The following is a 12,909-nucleotide window of genomic DNA, read 5'->3' as shown; positions in this document are numbered from 1 at the left end:
AAAAGGGTAACGTGTACTTCCATTTCATATTTGTCACTGCTTCCGATAAGAAATGGTGAAGGTGGAATAAGTGCGTTTTCTGCTCAATTTTTTATCGTAATTCTGTGAATATAGTCTTCATTATATATAAAAAACAAACCAAAACAATTTTCACTGTTTATTTCAAGTTTAAAACTGACTTATCCATTACACTTGGTTTTTAAACAAATGTAGATAAGTCCCAGCATTTTCAACTGATATTTTGTTTCCTAGTTATATATTGCCATTTCACGGCTATTATTGCATATATATGGCATGTTGAGTTGCTGCTGCTTGTCGTGTTCAGAGGGTTGGTATGAGTTGGGCCAGCAAATGAAGGAAAGAGATGGATTTTTGTGTGTTGGTCTAGTACTTCACCATGTACCTGCAAGTTTATCTTTAGTAATGGACATGTTAGTAGTCATGCTTATCATCATAACTTTCTTTTCTTGATGTAACATAGCTAATGAATCTGGAGAGACGCCACTTGATATAGCTAAACGCTTAAAACATACTCACTGTGAAGAGCTGGTAAGTGTTGCATCTTTCTGTGTATTTGTGCATTTATAAGCAAACTCATCTCTGAATATTTAACCATTTACAGTTGAATATTTGACAAATATATCCCAGATGGCATAGTTGTATGCTTGTAAATAGCTATATGCTTATATCAAGTTATATGCTTTTAAGAAGAAAATTACATTTCTTTTTGGATACCCTGGAAATGCTGAACTACTTGGGGCCAGGGAATAATTCTGTTTGAGCTGTTAGTCCCAGATCCACAAGTGTCTGACACACTATTGAAATCTAATCACTGAATTACTTTCTATGGGCAGGGGCCGTGGATGAAGGCCATTTTCTTGTTGCCCAGAGAAGCTGTAGATGCCCCATCATTGAAAGTGCTCGGTGTCAGTTTGGATGGGGCTTTGAGCAACCTGATCTAGGCAAAGATGTCCCTGCCAATGGCAGGTTGGGGCGTGGACTAGGTGATCTTTAAAGGTCCTTTCAAACCCAAACCATTCTGTGATTCTCTGAAGAAAAGTTGGCTACCATCTCTGCTTTTAGTAAGCAAGAAAAATGAATCAGTGGGGTCAAGGCTTCTTGGTAAGCAAGTGTGATTCAAAAAAACTGCTGTTACAGTTAATTTGACTTAATGAGAACCCTAGTTGCTTTTGATTTATTTGTGTTGAGCTTAATTCTTTAAGCTTGCTCAGTGCAGTAACTCTCTGGATTGCTGAAATCTGTTCTTAAAATAAAAATAATATTTTTATTTAGAAACAAAGGCTCCTTCTATATGTGGAGGGGTTTTTTTGTTTTTAAATATGTTGTTTTAAAATAAGTAGTGCACATAACATGTTAACAGTCATCTTTTTTTCCTTAGCTTACTCAAGCACTGTCTGGAAGATTTAATTCTCATGTTCATGTAGAATATGAATGGCGGTTACTCCATGAAGATCTGGACGAAAGTGATGATGATGTGGATGAAAAGCTGCAGGTTTGTATCAATATATTATTATTTTTCTGTACACATACCTGTGCAAGCATGACAGTCGTAATGATTTCAATAACACTGCTTTTTACTATAAGTATGAAGACACTGCAAAATAAAGTTCTGTAGTAAAATGTAGTAGGTTAAATTTAGTTCCTTTAATTATAGTTTGTCTTCTTTTTCCTCTTTAATATAAGGTATAAAACATATGATCAAATTATGATTAGCCATATGTGATACCATTTTCTTAATGGAGTCAACAGTTTGTTTAAATACATCAGGGATATTTAGATCTGCTGATCATGAAGCGGAACTAACATGAGTTAGGAAAATTGCCTTTACAAAGAGAGCCACCTTATAGTATCTCCTCGTGTCAATGGCTCCAGTCAACGCCTTTAATTTTGGAACAGTTTATGCATTGGCTTGTCTTCAGCGGAACTAAACTTGTGCATTAAATAAGCCACAGCAATTAATAGCAGGGTAGGGTCTTAATTCTTCATGTAAAAATATTTTTGGTTTTCTCCCTTTTCATACCTGGAATTTCTGGTGGTGTTGTGGTGCTATTGAGTCCAGAATCACAGAATGATTGCAGGTTGGAAGGGACCTCAGGAGGTCACCTGGTCCAAGCCCCCTGCTCAAGCAAGGCTGCCTAGAGCCAGTTGCCGAGGACCACGTCCAGATGGCTTTTGAATATCTTCGAGGATGGTCATATTACAAGTACTACAAAGCATTCCAGTAGTATAGGAACTTCATTGCATTTTTAAAATTAAATTCCCAATTTGGGAAACAACTTCAAAAAGTATTTAAGCGCTTAAACATGCAGACAGGGAACAAACTACCATATTTGATACCTGAACAACACTTAAAAATGACTTGGATTTCTAGGGGCCAAGTAATTTGAAATGACATTTAGGCTCCTAAATACTAATGACATTTTGAAGCTTTCATAATTCAAAGTTTTCCATATAAGTATTGAACACGTTTTTGTTCTTTTTTTTTGTGCGTGCGGTGTTATAATTGCTTATGCCTTTTCTGCTTCCTTTATAAAGTGCAAGGAATACACAATAGGCTTTGTATTAGTTAATCTTCAGATGTTAGCACAACCTTTTTTCTCTTGAAAGTAGCTAACAAAAACCCCTTCTTCTCTGGACAATGAAATTTGAGTTTTCTTTCTACAGGTTTTAGCTTTTTAATACTTCTTTTACAAAGCCCCCCATCTCAGCCAGGGCATGAATTGCTAATACTTAATTAATAATGTAAAACCAAATCTTGTGTGCCAAGTTTTTCCTTGGTGTTCAGAAATATTAAAACCTGACAGTTATAGGTTCATTTTCTTTGCCTTCACAGAATGTCTTTAAAAATGCTAGACCATCAGACTACTGAATTGGCTTAATGTTTTGGAGTCTAATTTTGACATTAATAGGTTTCCTCTGTTGCAAAATGTCATTTTTTCAAGATCTTGTCTGCTTAGGATTCTTCTCCACATGTCCTGTCTCTTTTGTCCACTATAGTTATATACCTCTGGTACCTGACTTGAGCTAGTGTTAGCAACAAAGAACAAAAAATGTGTCACGAGCCATCTGTTTCAAAGCACAGTTACTACCTTCTGAGAATTTTCTTAAGGTTTTTCTTGAGAATCTTGGTATCCGTGCAAGAATCTGGAATCTGTGAGCTGCTAAATCCAGTTCTTCTGGGTGAGCCTTCATATTATATCCCAGTATTTATGTATCCCTATACATTTTATCACCATCCAGATAATGACAGCAGTAATGATGACCTTTTTGATAAACCATTTTCAAACTTCGTTTTATTTTAGAAATTTCCTTTTTCCAGCTCTAAAACTTTTTTGGTACTTTACAACTAGATATTTAGCAAATCCCTTTCTGGGACAATCTAAAGTTGTATTTTTGATCTGTTTTTTAATTCGCTTCCTTCACTGTTGCCAGTTGCCTTCTGCAGTTGAGCATTCTCGTTTTGGCTGGTCCCTGAGCCCCACCTCGTATAGGAAGTTCTCTGCTACTCAGCAATAAGGTGAAAGGGCTTTAAACTAGATTCGAAGGGGGATGGGGTTGTAGCTGGGCTTGCATCAGTGGGGCAGCATGCTGGAATACATAAAGACCGGGAGGCCCCTCAGGCCCCTAGGGTGAAATCGGTGTACTCGGCTCGCTCCCTGAAGTGCCTGTACACCAATGCGCGCAGCATGGGGAATAAGCAGGAGGAGTTAGAAACCTGCGTTCGGTCAGGAGATTATGATCTGGTGGCATTAACAGAGACATGGTGGGACAGCTCACATGGCTGGAAATGTGGTCATGGATGGCTATGTCCTTCTCAGGAGAGACAGGCCAGCCAAGCGTGGTGGTGGAGTTGCTCTTTACGTGAGAGAGCAACTACAATGTATAGAGTACTGTCCAGGTGCGGTTGAGGAGCAAGTTGAGAGTCTGTGGGTGAGAATTAAGGGGCAGGCTGGCAGGGGTGACACTGTTGTGGGAGTCTATTACAGGCCACCAGATCAGAGTGAGGATGTTGATGAAGCCTTCTACGGGCAGCTGAGCGTGGCCTCACAGTCACAGGCTCTGGTTGTTATGGGGGATTTTAACTACCCTGATGTTTGCTGGAAGGACTACTCAGCCAGTCAGCCTCAGTCTAGAAGGTTCCTCCAGTGCATTGACGATAACTTTCTGATGCAAATGGTGGAGGAGCCGACTAGGAGAGGTGCGCTGCTGGATCTCGTCCTCGCTAACAAGGAGGGTCTGGTCGAAGCAGTAAAGGTGGGGGGCTGCCTTGGTTGCAGTGACCATGAGATGGTGGAGTTCAGAATCTCCTGTGGTGGGAGCAGAATACCGAGCAGAATTGCAACCCTGGACTTCAGCAGGGCCAACTTTGGCCTTTTCAAACAATTGCTGGAGGAAATCCCGTGGGCAAGGCTGCTTGAAGGTAAAGGGGCCCAAGATAGTTGGTTAACTTTCAGGGACTGCTTCTACGAAGCTCAAGATCAGTGCATCCTGACGCGCAGGAAGTCAAGGAGGGGAGCCAGGAGACCTGCGTGGTTAAACAGGGAGCTGCTGGGCAAACTCAAGTGGAAGAGGAGGGTTTACAAATCATGGAAGGAGGGGCTGGCCACTTGGGAAGAATATAAGGCTGTTGTCAGAGGATGTAGGGAGGCAACTAGGAAAGCTAAGGCCTCCATAGAGTTAAACCTGGCGAGAGGGGTCAAGGACAACAGGAAGAGGTTCTTCAAATACATGGCAGATAAAACTAACACCAGAGGCAACGTAGGCCCACTGATGAATGGGGTGGGTGCCCTGGTGACAGAAGATACAGAGAAGGCAGAATTACTGAATGCCTTCTTTGTCTCTGTCTACTCTGCCGGAGGCTGTCCTGAGGAGCCCCGTACCCCTGAGGCCCCAGAGGAAGGCAGGGCAATGGAGGAGTCTGCCTTAGTTGATGAGGACTGGGTTAGGGACCAGTTAAGCAATCTGGACATCCATAAACCCATGGGTCCAGATGGTATGCACCCGCGGGTGCTGAGGGAGCTGGCTGAAGTCATTGCTGGACCGCTCTCCATCATCTTTGCCAAGTCTTGGGAAACGGGAGAGGTGCCTGAGGACTGGAGGAAAGCAAATGTCACTCCGGTCTTCAAAAAGGGCAAGAAGGAGGACCCGGGCAACTATAGACCGGTCAGCCTCACCTCCATCCCTGGGAAAGTGATGGAACACCTTATCCTTGGTGCCATCTTAAGACATATCAAGGATAAGAGGGTCATCAGGGACAGTCAACATGGCTTCACCAAGGGGAAGTCGTGTTTGACCAACCTCATAGCCTTTTATGAAGACGTAACAAGGTGGATTGACGATGGCAGAGCAGTGGATGTGGTCTACCTTGACTTCAGCAAAGCATTTGACACCGTCTCCCACAGCATCCTCACGGCTAAACTGAGGAAGTGTGGACTGGATGATCGGGTAGTGAGGGGGACTGCAAACTGGCTGAAGGAGAGAAGCCAGAGAGTTGTGATCAATGGGGCAGAGTCTGGTTGGAGGCCTGTATCTAGTGGAGTGCCTCAAGGGTCAGTTCTGGGACCAATACTGTTCAATATATTCATCAATGACTTGGATGAGGGAATTGAGTGTACTATCAGCAAGTTTGCTGATGACAGCAAGCTGGGAGGAGTGGATGACACGCCAGAGGGCTGTGCTGCCATCCAGTGAGATCTGGACAGGCTAGAGAGTTGGGCGGGGAAAAATTTAATGAAATATAACAAGGGGAAATGTAGAGTCTTGCATCTGGGCAGGAACAACCCCAGGTTCCAGTACAGGTTGGGGAATGACCTATTAGAGAGCAGTGTAGGGGAAAGGGACCTGGGGGTCCTGGTGGACAGCAGGATGACCATGAGCCAGCACTGGGCCCTTGTGGCCAAGAAGGCCAATGGCATCCTGGGGTGTATTAGAAGGGGGGTGGTTAGTAGGTCGAGAGAGGTTCTCCTTCCCCTCTACTCTGCCCTGGTGAGACCGCATCTGGAATATTGTGTCCAGTTCTGGGCCCCTCAGTTCAAGAAGGACAGGGAACTGCTGGAGAGAGTCCAGCGCAGGGCCACAAAGATGATGAAGGGAGTGGAGCATCTCCCTTATGAGGAAAGGCTGAGGGAGCTGGGTCTCTTTAGCTTGGAGAAGAGGAGACTGAGGGGTGACCTCATCAATGTTTATAAATATATAAAGGGTGGGTGTCACGAGGATGGAGCCAGGCTCTTCTCGGTGACAACCAACAGTAAGACAAGGGGTAATGGGTTCAAGCTGGAACACAAGAGGTTCCACTTAAATGTGAGAAGAAACTTCTTCTCAGTGAGGGTGACGGAACACTGGAACAGGCTGCCCACGGGGGTTGTGGATTCTCCTTCTCTGGAGACATTCAAAACCCGCCTGGACGCCTTCCTGTGTAACCTCACCTAGGTGTTCCTGCTCTGGCAGGGGGATTGGACTAGATGATCTTTCGAGGTCCCTTCCAATCCCTAACATTCTGTGATTCTGTGATTCTGTGAAAGTAATGAAACTGCTACTTCAGGGCCCACTATTAATAGGCTTATACTACAGGGACTTTTGAAAGGAGATTAAAGACTATTAATCACAGACTCGTGTCTGTGACTACATTGAATGGGCTGGCGAATAGTGCTGGGGCTTAGGATCACATCAGAGTTCTGTTTATAGATGTCAAGCTATTGGGCTTGTCTCTCTGGTAAAGCAATTGAAATTGAAGTTCTTCTAGTTCAGATTTTTTCATATAAAAGAGAGTCTAACTTAAAAGAAAGTTAAGACAATCCAGCTCTTTTCTGCAGCTGTCCCACGTCCCAGCTGCCTGGTTCTACCTCATCTTTTGTCTCTGTTCTGGCACCCATTTGTCCCTGTATTAAGCTGTTTCAGTTTTGTAAGCCACTGAAAACCTAAATCAACAAAACAAAAATAATTTTCTGCTGGTTTAGAAAGCAGAAGCAAGTGTGGGCTGAAACAAATACCAGAACCAGGACAGTGGAGAGGTCAGGGAATGGAGAATGTCAACCAGTGAGGAGTGAGGCTGCTAAGCCAAAGTAAAGGTAGGGATTAATGCATCTGGCTGTCACGTACATCAGTCTGATAAATCTTTGAACTATTATGCTGTGCTATAACGTGTCTAAAGGCCCTGCATGATCAATCCAGAGTAAGCATTGAATATATTCAGAGCAAAATTGATTGCTTATTTGTGATACTGTTGGTGTAAGTCTTTATTCTGCCTAAATGCTATTACTATAAATGGTTATTTTAATTTTGTGCAGGCAGTACATCAGTGTTGTGTTTATCTAACACTATTTCTAAAGGCATATTTATGCTTTCTGAGCTGTGGGTTGTTACTACCCACTCCTGTACTAGCCACATGAATTTATAACTCCAGCTATTTTATTTATCAGTTGATAATATTTACTATGCTTGCTGTTGAAAACAGCAAAAATAATGCTGAGTGTGCATAGCAAGCAGATGATTTGCTGTAAATCTCAAAGACGGCTAATTAGATCTCATTTGGTAATGTGCATGGGATGAACAACATCCAGTCCCAGCTGCAGATTGAAGTAATCCGCTGAACTTGTCCAGCAATGTTAGTGAGCTAAAAAGAGCTCATGAGAAGTTTTGGCTCCTAACTGCTTGTAGGCTGAGCTACAGGTAGAACACTTAGATGCAATTGTGTCCTGGTTGTGAGATCATGATCATCTGTTTGGGATCTAACGCTGCTGAACTTCAAATGAGACTTAGGTTCTTCAGTTGTTTATTTACTTTTGAAAATATGGCCTTGTATGTTTATGTAGGGAAACTTTACCTGATCCAGTGTGAATATCTATATTGACTATCTATAAGAGTATAGGCCCGTGTATATAAGGATACAGTATTCTCTTATAAGAGTATGCTACAGAAGAAACTGAGAAAATGATAATTGTTTAAAAAAGCAATTCACATTTAATCTTTATTTTGTTAATGTGTACAGTTACTTTGTCTTGAAGAGGGTGGAATGTAGGTTTTAGATTGCATATTAAAAGCAACATAAATGTACTTTAGAAGCCATTTTTTCATTCTAGAAACTAATAACATTCTATCAACTAGTAAATAAAATGAGTACAACTAATGTGGTATCAGTGAGTACTTTTCTTATTGTGTTTAAGCAACCCAGTCCTAATCGGAGGGAGGACAGGCCTGTCAGCTTCTATCAACTTGGATCAAGCCAACTTCAGCCTAATGTAGCATCCTTGGCAAGAGATGCAGCGAGCATTGCTAAGGATAAGCAAAGAGGATTTATGCCAAGTATATTGCAGAACGAAACCTACGGAGCAATACTGAGCAGCAGCCCTCCTCCCCTTCAGCCCGCGGTACCTGTTACCAGCAGTGCGCCTCCTCTACCTCCAAGGAATGTTGGCAAAGGTACTAACACCAGAAGATATCATTGTATGTCAGAAGAATGGGATCATAACTTTTTCTTATTATTACATTTTTAGGTTTCCTTTTACAGTTATTTTGTACAGGTAAGTATAGAAACAGTTTAATTATGATTTCATTTTATATGCTTGAGGTGAATCTGCGCAGCTTTTTCTGAGTTTGATTTTCAGTAGACCTGCAAGAAAGTACACAGTAGTGTTTGGGAAAACACTGCCCAGGTAACCTCAATAGAGTTAAACAATTTATTAAAAGGAGAGCTGCAGTCAGTTTAGTTCGGCAATTTTGTTTTGTTATATTCCATCTTTCCATACTTCTGTTTCTTGAAGGTGTTCAGTTTAAATGTACAATTTCAATAGCATTTGGCTGCTGCGGAAAATTGTTTAAAACCTGGGAGAATGGTGAGTGTATGCAGAACATGAGAGATTTTAACCTTGCGAAGTCTTCTCTTAATAAATATGTGCTTCAAAGGTTGTTGAAATAAAGGTACAAGTGTCATGATGTGGAGAAAGGGATGATGTAGCAAACTGGCAGCTAACAGAAAATGTAATTGCCAGTTATGGTCTTACCCTGATCAGCAGAGTAATGTAAAATGTGCAGGTATCATCCCAGTTCAGAAGGGTTGTGTGCTTCCCAAACCTACCATTAAAGCTGATGCTGTGAACTTCATTCTTATCTTCATACATAATCTGTTTGGATCATATTGAAGAAGCGCAGAGAAGTCCATATAGCTCATTTTTGTACAGTACATGTTTGGTGCGTTTTTTTGTTTTAATACCTTTATTAATCCAGCAGCCTTTCATGGATGCTAAATTTATGTAAGGTTAAATTCAAGAAAAATGACTGTGCAAACACATTATTTCCTATGGTGCTGTAATTCAGACTCTGTAAGAGGAGACAGGAGTGGGGAACATTCCAGGCACTGGAGCACAGTGCAGGGGTCAGAAGGCAGGACTCCACACACGGGTGGTTGTGTCCGAGATGGCAAATTAAACATCTGTGTAATAGGAAAAGTCAGTTATTGGTCTCACAGGAATGGCTGCAGCATAAAAATTGGATTAAAATGTTATTTTGAGGACAGAAAAACTGAAAACAATAGATCAGCATGGTATTGGGTTACTTCAAAAAGATGTATAAAACTGAACCAAGGTGGGATTCCTTTCATCTGACATTTTTGCGTGAAGTCTAAGCTTAATATCTAGACACTTTTTTTTACCTGATGGAAAGGAATGTTCCCCTAACAAACAGGAAAATTCACCTAAGGAGCTTGCGTAGTCTGTTTAACTGTTAGATTCTATCTCTAAATTCATAGTAAAATTGGATAGTTAAAAAGACTGGTTTAGCCTTTGATATTATTTTAACCATAGCTAACCATAATATTTTACTCACTTTTCAAAGAGCGTCATTTTAATTTAATTCCTGACCTCAGACTTCTTGGCACCAGTATAGTACAACTCATGCCAAGAAAGCGTGCTGCCTGCCTTAGATTATTAACTTGTATTCTTTACTCTAGCAGTGTATTAGCCTATTATTTTATATTCTTAGTTAAAAGCTATAGAAATATCATTGATCTTAGCTTCATGTTGATTGCTGATGTTGTTGATGTTACGCATATGGTGTATTATTAGTCTTTTATCATCTTTGCTTTAGGCTGTTCTCCAAGTCTTCTGAGCCTTTTATCCTTTTCCTTGCAACCTGATATTTATTCATACCTTACTCTGTTTCATCTTTTCTTAATGTGATGCTCATGCGCTGAGTAGGGAGAAGTGATACTGTATGTGCAAAATATTGGCTTTATGAAGAAAACGTGTGGGTGTGTTTATGGAATGGGGAGGCAGCTTTTCAGCCTAAGAATGGAGTAATTTAGGAGGACCCGAAGAAGCAGTAATTTGTAATTGTTTCATGACATTATAGCTTTTCGTTTGGGTGAAATTCAGAATCACAGTTTTTATGTCGATTCCAAGTCAAAACTGATGTTTCACTTTGGGTCCGCAATGTCTGCTAATGATCATGCGAGAGTGAGGTCCTTTTCTTGGAGTACCTGAAAGGATTACAGCTCTCAGTCAGGGATTAAAGAAGGTACCAAGACTTGCCTTCTGTCTTCTTGTTGAGAAATTTCTGCTTTTTCAAGTGTTGACATATTTTGAAGTAATGGCTGGAGGCAAATTTTACTTAGGTAAACTGTTAGTAAGACTTCACCCAGAAACTGCTATATGATTGATTTATTTTTTTATACCAGTCTCTGATTTCTGCTCTGGCATTCCAGCAGGATGGCAGTGGTTCCTATTGCTGAATATAGTGCTCTAGCTGCACCATTTTTAAAAGCACGGGTGTGAATGTTAACACTTTGTGCTTAGGGTAAGCAATAATAATAATACAGTATTTTCCTCTCTTTTTAGTTCAGCCTTCAGTTCTTGGCAGTGGTATTCAGACAATTTCTTCATCTAATGCAATGTGGAAGACAAATTCTTTAGGAGTGGAAAGTATAAGCAGGCAGAGGTCTTCATCAGATCCACCAGCTATTCATCCCCCTGTGCCGCCATTGCGTGTAACATCTACAAGTATGTTTCCACTTTCCCCTGTTTGCCCTTCTGCTGTATCTAATCATAGTTGGCTTATTTTTCCATTTCCACAACTCATGCTTCCTCTTTTGGTGACTGTAGCTTTGGCCTATCGTTCCCATCTGGTAACTGTATGAACTGTCTTCTCTGCTCCAGTGAGGACTGTATAGTGCAGTGCAGGGTCAACAGGAATTATTATCTACTACTAGAGCAAAAGAGCTCCTCACTTCTATATATAGTTTTAATGCTGCATTTCTCACTAGTTGTAAAGATGGGTGTTACATGTAGGCTTGGGGCTATGTCTCCACATTGTGCTTGATTCTTGCAGACCGTAGGAATGCAAAAAGATGTTTTAATGCATTGCCAACTGCTGTTGTGGTGGTTTTAATAATTCAGTAGAAATTTTAGTTAATTGCTAAACCTAATGTGAAGTTATTTAGATGTTAATCATAACAAGATTTTAAGAAAAGACGTTCCTCTAAATAAAATTTCTCAGATATTATTCACTTAGTTATTTTACCATAAAACACAGAGGGCCTTGATTGAGCAAACAGTATTAGTACTTTCTTAAATATATTCTGATCTACTGTTTTCAAGAGTATGACTGTCTTCGTTAAGAATTTCCTTTGTTTGTACTTTAATGCTTTTATGAATTGAAGTCCATGTGAGCTCTCTGACCTTGACTAGGTGAAACAAAATGTAAACCTCTTTCCAAAGAGGTCCTTCTTCCAATGGAAGGATGATTGCTTTCTGTTTAACTTGTCGACTACATGTAGTAAAGCATTTGTCTTGGATGGAGGTAAATCCTGTAACAGGAGAACCTGCAGATGAGAACCCGAGAAACAAGATGGGAAATAGAAAATTAATCCCATTTCACTGTCTAACTTTCTTCCATAGATGTGCTTGCTCCAGCACCACCGCCTCCGGTGGCAAAGACAGCCAGCATTATAGAAGCTTTGAACCAGCAATCTAAACAGCAGCCAGGTCCTCCACAAACGAAGCCAACCCCACCACCACTGCCCCCACAACCTCCTAGCAGAATCTCTCAAAGAAAGCCTATTACTGGGTAACTGATGTCATTTTAGTATTTCATATACTTCATAATTATTAGTAACTTTTCAATTTTTTTTTTATATAACATGCAAGCTATCTCTAAAGCATGCATACTTTTGCCAATTATGTGTTCTAGAGCATGTGAATGAACAGAATGCAGACATTAAGGGAGCAGATTAGAAAGATTCCCACGGTAAAAACAAGACAGCCAAGTGATTTAAGATGTATGACTTGCAGAATATCTACAGAATGCATGATGGAAATAAGAAGCCGCAAAGAATAATAATGAATAATCCTTTTCTAATTCTCATCTAGTAACAAAGAAGAGATAATGAGGTCTTCTGTCTGATTGTGTCATTTATTGTTCACATGCTTTGCGTAGATTAAGTTCCATTCAATATTTTCATTCATGGTAGGAATAGAGAGACCTGGAACAGAAAATATCATTTTTAAATTTGCAGGAAACAAAGTTAGGAAGGACAAGTATTCTGGCAAACAGGTTTATATCCAAAGCAGCCTTGAGAAACTGCAGTTGTAGTCAAGGGAGAAGAGGGGTGTCATTCAGTAAGCAACACTTAGTACTTAAGAAAAATCCACTACAAAGAAAAACGAAGCATGGAGAGCAGCAGAGTATTGTTAAGCAAAAGTCCTTAAGAGAAGGATCTGCAAGGACATAGTGAATCAGGAATAAAAGTAAGTCAAATGGCTCATGCTGTTGTGTAAGAGTCAAAAAGAAATAGTATTGTTTGATTATAGCCTGCAAAATGTATGAATTAATCCTTCCAGTTGACTCAACATCAGTAATGCCTCAGCTGGACTACTGTGTTCAGTTTTGGGTGTTGCA

At 40.6% G+C, this 12,909-nt stretch overlaps 1 protein-coding gene across 3 annotated transcripts in view; it reads left to right on the top strand.

The window, feature by feature from the left end:
* Positions 1–12,909, top strand: part of ASAP2 (ArfGAP with SH3 domain, ankyrin repeat and PH domain 2) — a 94,427-nt gene that overhangs the window by 71,276 nt on the left and 10,242 nt on the right. For 2 of the 3 annotated variants that reach the window (XM_065630815.1, XM_065630817.1), the window contains 5 exons: positions 482–549; positions 1,400–1,513; positions 8,184–8,439; positions 10,851–11,012; positions 11,910–12,078. In XM_065630815.1, coding sequence (XP_065486887.1) covers positions 482–549; positions 1,400–1,513; positions 8,184–8,439; positions 10,851–11,012; positions 11,910–12,078 — 769 coding nt within the window. The remainder of the gene's footprint in view (positions 1–481; positions 550–1,399; positions 1,514–8,183; positions 8,440–10,850; positions 11,013–11,909; positions 12,079–12,909) is intronic. The other variant, XM_065630816.1, reaches the window with a different exon arrangement.

This window comes from Caloenas nicobarica, chromosome 3, assembly GCF_036013445.1.
Source record: "Caloenas nicobarica isolate bCalNic1 chromosome 3, bCalNic1.hap1, whole genome shotgun sequence".
NCBI lineage: Eukaryota > Metazoa > Chordata > Aves > Columbiformes > Columbidae > Caloenas > Caloenas nicobarica.
The sequence above is the reverse complement of the archived record's forward strand: the minus strand, read 5'-3'. Positions and strand labels throughout refer to the sequence as shown.